We start from the raw sequence: 17,773 nt of genomic DNA, 5'->3' as shown, positions 1-17,773 counted from the left end.
CATGATGCAGAGCTGAGCTGCCACCGGTGCCGGGAATCGAACCATGAGCCCCGCTCTGGAGTCAGACGCTCTGGCCGCTGCGCCCTACTACCATTTTGAACTGGGGTGAAGTAAAATCCAATTGAGATTCCTTTTGTCATAGCACTGATGACAAAAACCAGATAGAGGAATTCTCAAGAGTCCTAATTGTTCTTCGCTTTGGAGAGGTTGTAAATCTCACAGCACCAGGTACACTTTGGTCTAGAGCCACAGGTCAAAGATGTCCAGGAGAAGGCTGACATATAAGTCGATGCAACAGTGCACCATTCAATCAGTATAATTATAGGACAGCCAAATATGGCACCATGCTTATACCTTCGCCACTGAGAAGCAATGTCAAAGTTCCTAGAGTGTGTTGTGTTCCGCTGCAAAAAATCTATAAACGGGAAACACCACCCTAGCCAGGAGGGTAGCCAAGAGGGTCTTGAAAAAGGCTGGCTCCGGTGCCATATCCGACTATGCCAGGTTGATTACAGCTATGTCGGTTGAGCAGTCTTATAGTGTTGCAAACAAGGACATAATATTATCAGAATAGATTGGAGGCTACTTAACCACAATGCAATGTTCAAGATGCGCTTTCTCCCAGGCCAGAGTCTCCAAGTAGAAGAGATCATGTCAGAATATGATGTTTCTCTAGTCTTTTTGAATAAGTACACACTTGTCTTCTGAGAACTGTTGAAGCCAGTGTTTCAGAAGGAAGGGACATAAAGAGTCTGTCACATCACATCAGACTCACAACTCTTGTGCAGACCTACTTGCTTTCAGACAGGTTACTGTGTTGCGAACTAGTACAGTTTTTAGGCAGGCAATTCCACTGCCTTTGGGGATGATGGTTCATTATAATTTGCAAGATGAAACGCTGTTCCATTAGCACACGGTGCAGACCCTGCATGAAGCGAGCCTGAGAGAGCTCCATTCCGCTGTAACGCACAGCACATGCGTTTGTGTCTCTCTGAATTATTTCTCTTGTGAATGGTTGACCTACTTTTCTGAAGCAAGAAATCGAATGAACACACTTCCTGTTTGCTCCACCGAGTTGGAAGAGCGATAAATGTGCAGCTTTATGGAAGACAAGGTATGGCGCTCTCAGGAGGATGCTGCCTGTACAACACTAGCTCAGGCTGAGAATGGTGCCTGGTGCAGAGGTGCACTTGAGGATTTAGGTTCCAGCTAGATCCTTATCTCTGTTACCTTTCTGTGATTCCAGAACCAGAGGTTAGCAATATTTCTTTAATTATCTGCTCAATAGATTGACCATGAACTGTTTCAAGCAGTGGGGCCAGTAAACTACTGAAGAGCAGGTGAGAGGACCTTGAGAAGAAGGGATGGACAGTGCATTTTAAGGACGTGATGTTCAGTCCCAGTGTAGAGCAGAATAATGAGTATAAATGTGAGTGGGGAGTTTTGAGGCAGCTGCACACTGGAGTGGGATCACTGGAGAAGCCGTCTAGAGAAAGACATGGAGAACAAGCTGGAAAGGATGGAGGGAAAATAACAGGGAGACTCTGTGAATGACAGAGAGGAAGACAGCGAGAAAGAACGAGTGTAAGATAGTGAGAAAGAAATGGAATGGTAGGTTCAGTGTAAAGTAAGAGCAGAATGAGAAGAAGGGAGCCGGACAGAATGGGGAGAACGGAGAAATGTTACAGTGTGAATCCAAACACAAGGAAAGAATGGAAGGATCAAGAGATATAGCTGTTTTTTGGAAATGTGTCTTGAAAGGAGGGACCTCAGAGATGCGGAGGCGTTTGGTTTCTGTTCAGACATCATCAGACTTCTGGACCACCCTCTTCCTTTGAGGAAATGAGTGGAGAAAAATTTGAATTGTCATGAAGTAATACCAGATCCTGCACCCCTTCCCTTGCACTTCTGCACAGATATTCCTTTCATAAACGTCGGCCTTAAAATATAAATGTAGCAAGTATCCTTTTCTGAACGACTCAGTTTCCTCATGTCCCTATCATATATGTATTAGTTCTTCATATATGAAATTACTCGTATTCTACTAACATTTATTCCCTGGTGCAAGCCCTAAAACTGCATGTTGAGGTCATGAGACCTCTATAGCTCAGACATTGTACACCACCATATCCATATGTGTAGACTTTAAAACATATGTAAGTGGATGGGAAATAAAACATCTCATCCCAATAGCATTAGTAAGTGTATATCAATAGCTCACCACTACTTCCACCATCCTACAGCAACATTCCTATAGCACTGCCTCAGAAAGAGGGCATTAAAATCACTAAACTCATTGTTCAGTAGTAGCATAGTTTTTGCACTAACTTGATCAAATAATACAATCTTTTGAAATGTAGCCCCCTTCGGCCTGTGCCCTGACCTTAACTTAAGCACTTGATGTATGAAATGTTGGTTCCTACGTATAACGAGAAGAACTTTTCTGTACGCCCATCACCAGTACTACTTCCCAATAATTTTCCCACGGAACATGCAGATCTACAGATGATACAAAATTATGGAAGTGACACACCAGTACCACACAATAAAAGCAGCATAGTCAACACACTGCTGGCTTAAGGACCCTATCATTAATGAGAAGATAACATGCAACGCAGACAACATACTCCTCCCCATGCATATGGTACTTAGGGTGAGACTTGCTACCCTTCTTAAAGGGATAGAGGGGAAACGTATATGTCCCCCGCCCTCTCCTTGGGCACAAGATACTCTTGAGTGCACTGAACAGTCCCCCTCCCCCATCATGAGAGACAGAGGAAGCATCCGGCTGGCCACGACCTCAGTTCTGATTTAACTTTCTAGAAGCAAGACAAAAACACACAGTAGTGAGAGGAACACACAGGAAATAGCCAAACTTAAAGGCACGAAAGGAAGCACATTGGCAAGACAGTTGAAGAATGGGATGTGGTCGGGCATGGATGAAATGATCTTTTCCACCCGGCTGCAAGTAACTGCCTCCCTAGAGCAATTTTGAAAGCGGTGACTGTTTTCTGAGACTTTTTTCCACCATGGAGCTTTTTCTACTCAACCTAAGCACAGGAACTATAAATGCATTTTTATAAACCTTGTACAATATGAGCTGCCCTCGGATGAAATTTTCTAAATGATAAAAACACATTTAAACCGGGGTTGCATTGATAATATTAATGATTGGGTTCTCTATTGCAGGGCTTTAGGTTTGTAATGGAATGGATATATATTGAGAATTTGGATTTTTTATGTTAAACTTAGGTTTCTTTTGTCTCAACTCCTTAAAACTTTCTTAGAAGAAAAGTTCTTGAATGGGATTTAAATAAGCAACTTAATTAAGTACATTACACTTTATTAAGGAGTTCTGTGTGCTTATTTTATGCTGAGACAGGACACTAACATCCAGAATGAGGTGCTAGTTAACAATTTTTGGTTGAAAGTACTGGAATGTCCTCCAAAACGTGAAAGGTAAGAATGGCAAGTGGTTATATGATAAAACTATCCCTGGTAGAAACCAAAGTGGCCTTTTCTTCTTCATCCTTAGCCTTTCATGATAGCTCATAACTCTAATATTAGAATTTCACAAATTAGACAATATGGGTAGTTGGGCCTTTCAGTTAAGCCCAAGGAAAATCATTTCTTGAGTGGCAATTGTCCTGACAGAGAGTCATCATGAAGATTAGAATGCAGTGAGTAGTTTCTGTAAATAGTTTCTGATTCCATACTAAGTAATATCTGTCATAGGATATTACATAGGACTGATAGATGGGGCAACTTTGCATGCTGCAAATCCTCGATGCATAGGCTCCAAAGACCCATAAACACATAAATAATCACATTCAACTTCAAAATTAGTGCTGCTTCATTATTTTCTGTAATATTTCTAAAAATGTTTGATTGAAGGGTTTACCAACATATTTGTGAGCATTCAAGGGTACAAAATACAATGTTATGAAAGCTAGATATATTTAATAGAGTAAAGTTGGTTGGAACATGGAATTCCTGTACCCATATTCAGGAACTAAGTCACCATGTTTAGTGAGGTCAAATTGTGGTTGAAGGTCCACTCTCCTTTCCTACAGAGAAGAGCCATCCCTATTGCTCTGTGGTCAAGGGACATTTTAGGTATCAGCATTGTCTTGGCAACGAGAGTGCTATTACAATAACGTGCAGTGCTTCTGAATGACCCTGAGATTCCAACGATCTGGTGGAAAGGCATTTGATGGACACTGTAGAAAACATCACATTTTCTTAATCTTGACATTAAAAGTTCATCACTCATTTTATGTGTTGGTGAGACATCCAGTATCCTACTGGACTTTTTTTTCCAGACAACACTTTTCTTTTTACCAGAAACTCCTGCTCAAATCATCTCTTTATTTATTTTATATGTCTGAGTGTTAGAAGGGCAGCAGAGAAAGTTTAAAGCTTGTGATTGCGACCTTCCTTCATTTTTATTTAGTTCATTATAATCAAATTTCCTCCTCTGCATCAGTATTATTTTGTTTTCAACAAGAGGAAGACTTTCAGAATGAGGTGGACTGTTCTCAGCTGACCACTCTGAACTGTAAAGTAGTCTTTGGCTCACACCACCATGAATCACATTATGTGTGCTACCAGCCTTGAAGTTAAGCATCTCATAGTAATGTTAATTTTTGTGAAGGTTCTCTGAACAGAATGTCCCACTGTGTTATTTTTTGTGAAGGTTCTCTGAACAGAAGGTCCCACTGTGTTTACTTCTGAACTTCACTAGTTCAGTTCTTCATCTATCTTTACTGAAGTAACCACGTTTAAATCGCAGTTGCTAATATCTACTGGCATTTATCATCCATGTAGAGATCCCATAAGAAGGAAAGGCATGACAGATGAGAAATGTATGGAAGCTACTCCGCATTGTAGCAGTTTTACGGTTCACACCATTGCTCAGACATCAAAAATCTTGTTCACCAGAAACAAAAATGTGCTCTTCAATGGAAGCACTTTTGTTCCAATAAAATCAAGAAGAGATCCACCGTCACATTTTCCAATTGATTTATAAGTATCTCTTCATACAGATGAGTCCAAACAAGGAAGAACCCTAAAACATCTAACGCAGCACTTCATACTGCATCCCAGGAGCAGCTACTGAAGGCACTCAGAACTATAAGCAACACTGCAAGCAACATCTCTAGGGAAAGTCTACGCAATCAACAGAAACCCTAATGGATCCATTTAAAACACTGTGATCCTGCTACTATGTCTGCTGACCGTTTCCTGATTTATCTTGAGGCAAAAAACACAAACTGCTGTATCTCAGAAGAGTATGTCATACTCTGCTAGGATTGTGTGGCTTTTACACCGTGCATAAGTCTTAAGCACAGAGACCTCAAACTTTCCTACCAGAAAAGTCTCACATGTTGGTCACTCTGACCATGAAGCCTCAGAAGCAGCACGCTGATAGGCCCGCTTTCGATTGACTGGTGACACAGTAACTGAGTTTTTTGACTGATAAGTGCACACAAGCAAGGGATCAGCCGGCATTATTCCACGAACCTGCAAAAATATGAGCTGTACAGAAGCATACGTTTTGGAGGCCTGCCCTGCCGGAACTCGGCCCTAAATGGGAAGAGACCTTGGCTAGTATAATTAAATTTCAGATTGTTTTTGCATACGTAAAATGTGTTTTAAGCAATCTGTTTTAATGTGTACTGGGTTCCTTCCTGGGATAATGGGAATATGTTGAATTACAATAAACATCCCTTCAAGGAAAATAGCAAAACCACGATCAATATTCAATAATGAGAAACAGAGACTCATTAGAAAATGTTTTGTTTTGTATGAGCAACAAAGCCAGACTCATGGACCACCATCACAACGAGAAGGTTTCACTTCACCCCTGCGTGATGAAACCAAAGTCTCAAAGTAGATCCGTATCTTTCCATGGAGGAAGCCGAATCTCTTACCAAGAAAAGAGATGGCAATTGTTCTACCTTTTTGGAAGTCAGAGAGACAAATGGAACAGATAAGAGTTCTGAGCACTGATCTTGAGCGAATTGGGCCTAAGAAAGAACCCCTGGTGATGGCATGCCTATTTTAATTCAAGCCATGCAGCTGAAGACCCTTATTTTTAAGGTCAAATTGACCCCGTGTTGACTCTTTTAGACATGTCCCCATGTGCTCCTCCCCTAATTGTCACGCACAAAAAAGAATCAAAACTAAAATCATTGAGTGGAAAAGGGCATTAGTCCCTTCTGTCCCATGTGCGAGTGACCAGTAGAAGGAAACTCCATGTGAGGATTCAAAATATACTGTGGAGAGGGTTCTCCTGCTCCGATGACGTGGATCAGGAGGTTTCTCTCCTCTGCCAAGTGACCGGCCCACCAACCATGGTGCCCTGTAGTGTGGCAGCAGCCCTTCCTGGAGATTTCTTCACTGTGAGGCAGCCATGAAGCAGAGGGTCACATCTCTCCGCTTTTATCCACGAAGGCACTCTTCATATCAGAACAAATGTCTCCTAATGAAATTATACTGAATTTATTTTAGCACCCCTGGATGTTCAACAGCAAAAAGCTAATATTTTGAGTGGGACACTTGGCACTTCTGCTAAAAATGACTTCATTCCTACTTCAAGAAGTAGGAGATGCTACGGGCCGTATGTATGAACACATTTTCCCATAGATACAGAATGGGTAAAACCCTTTGATACATCTCATTTCATACAAATGTGTAATTTTGCGACCTTTAAACACCGAGAAGGATTTCATTTTAGTGCCAGAGAGAAAGGCAAATTTACCAAAGTGCATCCACTCATTTTCAGCCTGATTTCCTTGCCGAGTAGCACAGTTATCTTTGCACAACGACTGTCTCCCCGTGCACTGCAGCTGTGAACAGTGGGCGCGACAGCTTACTGCTGCCTTCACGTGTACCTAGGGCGCGCCTCACATAGATTTCAAGGGTTTTAAGAGTTTTTACATAGCGTGAACTAGACCCAAGGATATCAGGTATCAGAGCGTTTTACATGAGCACCAGTTTCGTAACAGATGGACACATTCATTTTTGTGAGGTAAGGCTACATCCTCTCCCCAATTGGAACAAAAATATTCATAAGCAGATATTGCAAATCAAAAAGACTTTGCCTTATTTGCAATTCTCAGTGACGATTCCGAAAGACATGAAAGAGTACGTAAAAGAGCGCTCCCGCAGTACTACTCCCCGCTCTTATGGATGCTTCTCTGAAAGAACCCTCTCTGTTTAAACTGGACCAGAAAGAAAATGGATGCACCTACGACTAGGATCTTCGTGTTCTGTGTATGTCATTAGGTTTCACCTCATTAGTGCCAGTTTAACACCCAGATATAGCAATAACCAAAAGGAAAGTGATAAATTAATCTATGTTAAGGGCCTTCCTCTGCAAGGCTATCCATGTTACTGAGTTTTCAGTAACTTTTGATTCGTTTGAGTTGAAAAAAATTGTAAAATCTGCAGTTTATGCAACAGGTGATGGATTATATAGCAAATTAGACAAATCTATAATTAATTTTACGGAAAACGCCATGGTCTGAAACATTTCAGCAGACCTGGGATAATAACAGTAATTTAGGTATTGCTCTGGAGTCAGGCAAAGATGGTTATTCGGGCTGCAAAAGATAGATGCTGCTGGTTAGGGTAACCAAGACGTGACAGCAGATTATTTAAATAAAGAAACCATTAAAGTCATGAATCCCACTCAATTCTTTACACTTCAGAAACAATTACTGCAAAGCGGTGCTTTGGTAGACTTTAAAAAAAAAATTCAGTATACTGATAGCAGATGAGGAACGTAGTTCCAGTACACTGGCTCTCTTCACCAACCAGTGACCTTGGGCATCTGGGACTGGTTAGGAAGCATTAGACTGCAGCCTTTCTTTAAGCAAGCAACTAATGGGCATGTGAATGCACAGGTAGATTTTTCCTTACTACGCCTACTATCTTATTTTAGTGAATGTGAGAAAAGCTATCCTACATTCAAGCTTCTTTGAAGCCCTTAAATGTTTCTCTAACAGATAAGTTTGCAAATTAATTGAAGTCTTTGGCACACTTATGAACCTTTGGACTTGTCAATAGATTTTAAGACTGCAGATTTAATGCAGAGCTGGGTAGCTGGTGGTGAAAGTAAAGGAGTGTTGGTAAAATGGGATATAACGGATAAAGCATGCGGGAACTGTCAAGAGGTGCATGCAAGGAGACATTGTGTACTAACAGATATTGCAGCAGATAGGGCCAAGAACTGCCCTAGCTGTTGGTTTTCCTAGACTAACTGGTGGCCAAGATTAAACAAGGCACATCCTCTCTCCCCTTAGTATTACTGCCACTGCCTCCTACCTGGCAAGTCCTTCACCGTTTACAGCTGGAGGTCAGTAGTCTCTCTAGGTTATAGTACAGAGCAGTGGCTGGTTAGCAAAGTGGCATGCCTCAGCTCCAATCCTAAAATCAACCCTTCTACAAAACAACAAGAAGAGAATGAGTAAACACAGTATCTAATGATGGATGCTGACTTTCTACCATGTAACCAGTGGCCCCGTGCTGCTTCAGTCTAGGGCGAGGCAGAGGTGTGCCTCATTACACATTACAGAACCCCATGTACAGAACATGAGTCTTCAAGCCCCACGTCACATGCATGAGGCCACTGCTTGCAGCATAAGCTGCTGCCCTTCCTCTCCATGAGATGTGTGTGCTGGGTTTGCTGGACCACACATCTCCTAAGGATGGGGATGGCTCCTTTTCATTGGTGAATGAGATGTAGGGGGTAAATGAACAGTTGCTTCTACAAAACGTCTGCCATCGACAGCCCCTTGCCCTTTGAGGCAGAAGGACCAGATTTGACTGTGGAGTGTTCAGCACAGTGCATCTTCTCAATAAGCTGGTCTGAGGCAAAGCAGCTGAAGCGACGGAGCATGGTGGGTGGATGCTGGAAAAGCTGTGACAAGCAGGTGTTTGAATGGAATCGTGAGTCTGAGTTACAGAAGCTATGTGGCGGAGCTTAAGAGAGAGGGTGCACTGCACTTCTATGCAACAAAATTAAAATCATCTCATGAAAGACTTAAAAGCCAATTCTCCGAACCATTTGAGATGATAACTGTATCATTAGTTTCTCTGTTTTTTTCAGTAAGATTTTCATTGCAACTGTTAAAAAATGAAGGCGGATACTAATGAAATGTTAACCATAATGCATGACTAGCTGGGTCGCCTTCAATGTGTGGATCATTGTGGATCAAGTACTGTATATTTGCAGAGCTCCAGGTTATTCCCTTCATTTTGATTGATTTACATGTAGGAGATTTCGACTATGGCAAAGCAAGTGAAATGAATAAAGTACAACGTTCTGTCAAGTACTAGTCAAGACACTGTTGATGTTTTAAGCATAATGTCAGCCATGTTACAATGGAAAGAAAAGGTGTGTAACGTACAGATATCTACATACATAAAACAGTTTGAAGATTTTATGTTTTGGTCTATTTGTATTTCTTTAAATTTATTTTGTTATATTCAAAGGGGCTCAAGCTCTTCCAGGACTGACCTTGGATTCTCTCTCCTCCAGAAGGGTCTCCAGCTTCTTCTGGGCAGCTCGACCCTCGTGGTCCTCACTGACAATCAGGATGATGTGGTTCCAGTTGAAGAGACGCATCATCTCAAACCAGACGTTAGCCTGGTGGGAGTAGGGTGGGACGGTGCGCAGGAAGGACAGGTGGATGCTCTGCAGGACAGAAGGCCAATAGCAGAGTTATTCAAGATGACAAAGTAGACAAACGCCTCCAAACCAGCGGAGTATGCTTATCCAATAACAAGAAATACTTATGTTTTAAATCTTTCACATATTCTTTGTCTGTCTCTGATCGAGGCATCTCATAATGCTGTGGTCTACCCTGCTTAATTGAAAATAACAACTTACGCTCGGGGAGAGAACCATTGCAAATAATTAAGTCTCAGATACGTTCTCAAAATAGCAGTTCTGTTTGAATTTGACACCACCAGGAGCATGTACCACAGTCTGAGACACATACAAGTGGTCACTGGAGGATGTGAAGCTTCTACAACAGACTTTTCCATTCGTATTGTCCCTTTTCCTATTGGTGCGAGAAGAACTCCTTATGGAACACTGTGAGATACAAAAGTACTTTGATACCCTCATGTTAAATTGTATGTAAGTGCTAAAAGCAATAAGCCAATTCACAATATCAAAAGTAGTGTCATGTAATGTGATAAGGAAACTGAGTAATTTGAGCCTATTGTCCAAGCTCGCTATTATATACTAGTTTGCAAAGTTTGATGCAACAATAATCGATTTACACTGGGTCTCTGGTACTCTCCCTAAACTCTTTTTTTCCCCACCACTCACAATACCTTCTCACCTGTATTTCTGGTGATCTCTTATTCAACACTGGCCACATTCCCTTTTTTCACCTCCAAGCGAAGCCACTGCCCTCCACAGCTCCACATCTCCAAGATGGCGGAACATGCTATTCTGACACTCTGGCATTTCCTCGGTAGGCTGCTGAATAGGTTGCTGCATGACACTACCATCACCCTCAGCCCTTCACAGCTTCCTCTAATGTGGGTCTGGTTTGAACATTTTAGCCAGGACTAATTTTGGTTTCCCTACTGGCCTAGATCTCCCACGATCCATATTGACAACACAACAGTTCTTAGAATCTGTATTATTGAAAATGTTCACATACCTACGAGTCCCCTTAAATCCAATCCTTCTTGCAAACCCCCATTGGTTACTAGCAGAATGTCCCTTTGGCTTTTCTTCTGTAAAATTGGTCAGATGCTGTTACAACCTTATTTTCGATTGCAATCACCTAAGCACCCTGATTGTCCTCTAACATACTGAAAGAAATTGGGCAATTCTTTGAGGAGGGGGGAAGCCCCACTTAGGCAACAGCCGCCTTCCTTGTCAGGGGTAACGCAAAAGTCACTCAATTACCCTGTGCTCAGTCCTCTGGTAGCGTGGCACAAAGAACTCAGGCTTAACTTACAGGCAATGTGTGAACTATTTATGCAGCATACAAACAGTAATACAGTGAAAACACAAGAAAAATCCCAAACTAATTTAGAAAAATAGAGTACATTTGAATAAATAAATGTATACCAGAACAAACAAAATCCAATCAGTAGAATCGAAGATCTTAAATTTTACGGTTTAAGTGAAAATAGCAACAAGAAGCACAAAATCCAAACTGTGGTTATCTAGTCATGCAGGACCTGGAAATATTTATTAGTTCAGTCCTACCACAATGGAGTGTGGGGCCCTTCACTGAGACCAGGTTAGTCTGGCTCAGAATTGTACCATATATCCTTGATGCAAGACTTTGTGGTGCTCGGTGTAGGTTCCTATCAGGAGATGCACAATGCTGCGATACAAAGTCCTGCGTCAGTTTGCATTGCATGGCTTCAGTTCCTATCAGGTGCAGTGAGGGCTGCGATGTGAGGTCCTGCATTGAGTGGCATCACTCTGCATCAGTTGTAATCACTAGCTGTGAGGACTGCGATGCAAGGTCCTGCATTGGGTTGCTTAGCGCAGCATCAGATTTGATGGATCCCACAGTTAGGCAGGGAGAAGTACACTCTGATGCCAGTCAAGGGTCTAGAACCTGGGGAGGCGCCTCTTAGGGATCAGGGATTCACTCCAGGAGACGCCAAAAGCAGCAGGTCAGCTAGGCAGTTGCAGGAAGGATTCTGAAGCTTATTTCACTGTAGTTCACTCAGAAGGTCAGCCAACCGACCCTTGGAGTCACTCTGGTTACCCTGGGATGAAGGCAAGCAGGTCCAGTTGTCCTTCTTAGATAACAAGGCAGTCTTTCAAGCAGTAGGGAAGTCCTCTGGCAGCAAGGCAGCCCTTCTTCTGTAACAATCACTGGTCGAGGAGTCTTCCGCAGTGTGTTACTGGAGGGCCAATATTTATACCTGGTACCAGCCTTTGTGTGGGGGGATTCCGTACACTACCCCCACATCAGGTTCCAGAAAATTCTTTACCTGTCAAGGCTCCAAACTGTTTGGGGTGACAAAAGACAGGTCAGGCCTGGTGTCAGAGTCCTTTGTGTGTGCAGGAGGCAAAGCCCTATGAAATGTTAGTTGGGCTGGGTACAGCCCCTCCCAGTCATCCTGCCAGGATGGCGCAACCTTTCCTCAGCTAAGCACCCTTTGTGTTACCTTCTGGAAGCACTACATAAATCCCAATAGAAGAGCAAATCACAGACATGGGATGCAAGAAGGCGGCACAAATGGTTAGGGCAACAAAGTTCTAACTTTCTATAAGTGGTAGTTTCAGGATTGTGACTGAAAAGCCAACTTTACCATCAAAGAGGGTTTTGACATTTTGTAAACATTGACAATACAAAATAGGTGTTCCGTGTCTTTACCCAACATATGGATCAATAATAAATGAAGATATATGCTTGTGGATATGTAGATTATAAACAGACACCCTGAACAAGCTCCCTCCTTTTTTTCGTTTCTATATATGATGTCCAAAGTCACGTATTTTGATTAGTGTTAAAACATAATTATTTGTACATCACGTACACATGTTAACCATATTTATGAACAGTCCTGTGTCTCTCTCCTTTGTCTGTGATTTGATATCTATGTCATTTTAAGATATATGAATAATGAATATATCTTGATAAGTACGTAAATCTAAGTGTGTCATTTTAATGTTCTTTCCAAATTTCACTTTTGTTATTTCATTTTTGTATGTCTGAATGTAAATATTATTCAATGCATTGCTGTTTCTGAGGCTACTAGGAAACAATCAATACTACAAAAAAATGTTTACATTTCCCTACAGAACCAATTCTTTATATATACTATACCTAATGTAGAGCAGAATGTTCAGTTCCTTTTTATTAGACCTTTTACCTTTTTACCTCGCCATTTCTCTAAACCATCTACTATTTTCTTTGCACTAGATATAGGCACTCAAGTTCCATCCAGGCCAAGTAGAAGGACAAAGGATAGGTACCTAGCAAGGGATACTCCCTTAAACAATCAAATGTAATAGGTAGACCACTATTTTATGGCCACCTAAGTTTCTGATGATGTAATTATTCAATGTAAAATTTCAAGACATGAGAAAATGTATGATGTGCTTGTTCTAAAACGGACAGAGCTTACCTCTATCTAGACTTCAAAACTAAATATTGGAATTTTTTGTGTTGGGGAGCTAAATACTACAGAAAGAAAACAATATCCAAATTAGAAACAAATGTAAAAGAAAGTATAAAAAAAAATATCTCCAAAATTGTAACCCAACATAACAAACAGCTTCGAATATTGACACCCTGGGGCTGGTTTAGAGTTTGGCAGATGGATTAATGTCGATCAGGGCAACAAAGTAGATCACTCTGCCGCCCTGACCCCCCCCCCCCCCCCCCTCCACCAAATGTAGTATTGTCGCAGGCCCCAACAGACGTCTCTGTATATTAACAGGAACTGCCATCATGGAGGCTATCGAGACAAAATCTTTACGGTATTATAATACTCAATGCAGGTGACTGTGTAACAATACTAGATACCTCTCTTGTCAACTGACTACCTTACTTTGACAGAGAAATCAAAACCTAAGTACCCAAATATTATACAAGGTAAGAAGCTCCTTTTAATTTCTTTATCAAAAATAGGAGTTAAAACTCAGCTTCATGTTGAAGTTGTCTTTCTATGACCTTCAAATCGAATGTCTCTTTTACAAGTAGATCGTTCAGATTTTTTATATATTCTGTAGGTCTTGTTTCGCTTCAAGTTCCCTGGCACCTCCTTCTCTCATTTACCCCACACTGTACAAAGATCATTTTCTGCCTCATCCCCTGCAGAATAGGAATATTTTATGTTTAATAGGAAGCTCAACAGTCGAGTAAAGGATCCCACAGTCATGTCTTCTGTTCTCTTGTAAGGCCCCAAGTGGTAGACAGACAGACATGTAATGCTTGCATTCTGTTGCTTCCACGTGTTCTAATCGAAAGCAAATAAGTCCAGTGCTACTCCATTCCCCTTTCTCTGCCCTCCATTTCTGCAGTCACAGAAAACTATGGCAGACACAGGTGGAGGCCAAAGGGCATACCTTTCGGAGACTACTCAAGGATTTATAACTCAAAGTGGCAACAGTCACCATTCGATTAACCATTCAATTAGCCAAACAATCAGTGTGACTGAACTTTTAGATTTCACCTTTAGTGCATCCTGCTTTTTTACTGGTATTTAAGGCTTCAATTGTCAAAGGACCCTAATGTCTTAGAGCTAACAGGCAGGGTCTGTCGCCCCTCTTGCCAATGAATCGTATACCTAAGTTTTCCATTCATTCGTTCTTGTTCCTGTGCCCAAGTGCCTTGTTATGGGTCGATTGCAGCTCCCTTCCAGCACTACCCAATTTGTGTTTGTCCTGCCTGCGTGGCTGGATTATCAACCTTGCTCCTTAGTCTAATACTATGTTTTTCATTGACTAATTGTTTTCTTTCTTCAGACTGTGCCATCTCGATGGGGTGCTCGTCAGTCTTACATCTTCTGCTCTCATACGGCGCCTCAGTTGTTGCCTAGAGGTATAGGCATTTGACTAACAAAAGAGCAATTTTGGCATCAAACCATCAAAAGGTACTTTTTGTATTCCACTCTTATAATTTCGTTACAATTCACTTTATTCGTTTTATTTCCAAATGTCACACTGTTCTCTCAATTGTATCTGCACTTTAAAACCTTCTTTGAATAGAAATTAAGGATGTACCAATGCATAGGCAACACACTCACCCTCAGGGCCTGTTCAGTGGTCCATTTAATTGTCCTTAGAGAATTGTAACTTTATTTTGCTGAACATGATGAAACAAAAATAATAATAAAAATGTAAAGTGTTGATACAGTACACAGGGCTGCCATTGTAGACCACTGGAAGATGTTCAACAAATTCTGGAAGTGGAACTCTTGAAGGAAAGGTCTCAAATCTTCAGGACTGGTTCCTCAGACTGTAAACCACTTCTTTCAGCAGGGGAGGAGTCCTCACAGCTCAGCTTCTGGTACACAGAAAATGCCTCTTGTCAACTGGCCAAGACCATTCTTCGAATGTGTTGATGCTTCCTGTGTTTCAGGACCTCAGCAAGGAAGTTACCAATGGGATAAAGGGGCTTCACTGTTAAGAGTTTGAACCTTTTGAAACACATTTGTCAGAAGGAGGGTAGTGCCACCAGTCTCGGAACAGGATGCTGCAAACAGACCATATGGATCATGAAAGGTGGTTTAATGGGTATACAGGCAGCCCTTGGTCACTAGATCGAGCCACTCTCAGCAAAATGCCAAATAGTTTCCACCTCCTGTTTTTCATCAAAATTATGCATTTCATATAATGGGGGAATTGCTTGGTGGCTATTACAGAGTTCCGTGGACCAAAATCCCCATCCTCCAAGGGTTTGCCTAGAGTTTCAAAGAACATTTTCTTCCCTCAGCCTGGGCCTCCTGCAGGACATATTCTGGGTCTCCAGTCTCCCGCTTCTGAATGAGGAAAGGTGCTAGAGATTCTGTGTTGTACATCGTTCAGCGGCACAGAGAATTGGCATACACAACGCTATATTCCCAGAATTACAGTATGGGCAATGGAAATAAAAACTTTAAACAAAGCATGTGTGGCTCATACTGTTCAGCAGGTTGGAATCACTGCAGCGGTCTCAATACCAGATTATAGAGCAAATAAATGGAGGAGGCTGCAAAAGATTAATTTCCTTACATCAATCAAAGGCAAACTGACCTCAGGAAATAATTAGTAAATGATAGGGAGATCTGGTGATGTATCCTTTCAACAGTAGGATAACTGCGCGTGTCTTTGTTTGATGGCTATCTTGATGCCATCAAGGGCTGGAAGTCTGAATAACACCAGATTCATAATTCAAAGAATAATGAGGTCCATCTAATATCCAACTTCAGTTTCATCTCTTTTTATTCGGCTGCAGATATTAAATATTTCGGATTGCATACTGGATTCCTGGCTCAATTTTGTGATTCATTGTTGTCACTACCTCGCTGAGCTCCATCTGGCTTTTGAACAACTGCCCCGGCCCTGGCCTTGGCCAGGTTGAGTTTACGCAATATGTTTCTTTCCGATTTACCTTTCTGATTTACTTTATTGTCCAAAAGGATGGCCTTTCCTCTGCTACCCAACTTACAACCCACACCTGGAAAACCATCCCTTTTTATTTGCAGTGCTCAACCCTCCAATGTCCTATCGCTCCATCAAATAAGCCCCTTCTATTTAAAGGACCCCCAAGTGTAAACAAAAACTGCTGGTCAAAACTTGACCTTCAGTCTTCTTTTATTGCTCAACCTTGTGAGAAGCCTGCACATAACAGCGAAACAGAGAATAGAGGCAGCAGGGGCTGACGCCAGGTGTAAGACCACATGAGTGAAAGGAAAGGCATCATCCAGGTCCTATCCTTTAGGGCTGCTATGATTGACAACTGTGTCATCTATGCACAGGATCTGTGAACAGGAGTATCCTTTTTACATGGCATGGGTAATCCTTGATTTGTAATTGACATGGTATGAGGAGCATTGTTAGTTCAAGCAGTCAAGTGACATGGGGAGAGGAGTTGGCCTAACGGCTAGGGCGCTGAACCTCAAATCTGGGGAATTGGGTTCGAGTCTCGGCAATGACGCTGGACATCCTGTGATTCTGGGCAAATCACTTAATCTCCCCGCCGGCTAGGGCGCTCGACCTCAAATCTGGGGAACTGGGTTCGAGTCTCGGCAATGACGCTGGACATCCTGTGATTCTGGGCAAATCACTTAATCTCCCCGCCGGCTAGGGCGCTCAACCTCAAATCTGGGGAACTGGGTTCGAGTCTCGGCAATGACGCTGGACATCCTGTGATTCTGGGCAAATCACTTAATCTCCCCGCCGGCTAGGGCGCTCGACCTCAAATCTGGGGAACTGAGTTCGAGTCTCGGCAATGACGCTGGATATCCTGTGATTCTGGGCAAATCACTTAATCTCCCTGTGCCTAATAAAAATGAATGTGTGTCCTCATGTAACGTAACTGGCGCTATGTAAAGCGCTCTGATACCCGATTCGGGTCAAGCTTGTGCTAAATAAAACTCTGCAAAAAAAAAAAAACCTTAGGTGTTTGATTGCTGTTTTGGAAATTACAAGCGAGAACCTTATCATTCTGGAAAATAGGAAAGCCCTAAATTCACATTTTGACCTTGGTTTTTCTGATTTAGACCATTTGAGTACCCACAAGAAAAGGGAAGAAATGGAGAAAAGTTTTTCCATCTTTACCATGTTCACATTAATTTGCTTTACTTTTTAATCTCAGAAAGCATTGACTCGTATTATAGTTGTATTCACTCTTTTGGAATGTTCTAATTGTGGTCCAAATTCTTGCCTTCTATTTTTTTATTTTCAAAATAAATATAAGTGAACATTCTGTAAAGCAACAAATTACCCTTCCCTGGGTTATCATTGTGCATTAGTGGGTATGCTAAGTAAGCAAAAGATGAAAATAATATTTGAAAATAAACTTGCATTTATTGTCCTTCACTACCAGTTGCTTCTCGATTACTCAGGGGCTGCTGCACAATTGTGTACACATAAGCGGAGAGATATAATGCTGCCACTGTACCAACATTAACGAACCTGGCACGACACATGTTCAAGGGACATGTCTTAAGATATTTAATTGCAAACAGAGACATTATTCGAAATGCAAAGTACACTCAGGGAATACTTGCACGAGCAAGAAAAGCTGGTTGGTAACTGTTCAAAGAGACCCGCCCAGAGATAACTATA

The 17,773-nt window shown here is 41.8% G+C and overlaps 1 protein-coding gene across 8 annotated transcripts in view; it reads right to left on the bottom strand.

Annotated features, from left to right (window-relative positions):
• GRIN1 (glutamate ionotropic receptor NMDA type subunit 1) overlaps nt 1–17,773 on the bottom strand; it is a 697,943-nt gene that overhangs the window by 510,519 nt on the left and 169,651 nt on the right. For all 8 annotated transcript variants that reach the window (XR_014962874.1, XM_085610061.1, XM_085610053.1 and 5 more), the window contains exon 3: nt 9,527–9,703. Coding sequence is in view for 7 of the 8 variants with exons in the window: in XM_085610061.1 (XP_085466187.1) it covers nt 9,527–9,703 (177 nt within the window). In the remaining variant the exon portion in view is untranslated. The remainder of the gene's footprint in view (nt 1–9,526; nt 9,704–17,773) is intronic.

The sequence above is a fragment of the Triturus cristatus genome, chromosome 1_2 (assembly GCF_964204655.1).
Source record: "Triturus cristatus chromosome 1_2, aTriCri1.1, whole genome shotgun sequence".
In the NCBI taxonomy this organism is placed as follows: domain Eukaryota; kingdom Metazoa; phylum Chordata; class Amphibia; order Caudata; family Salamandridae; genus Triturus; species Triturus cristatus.
This window is presented reverse-complemented; position numbering and strand designations above follow the sequence as displayed.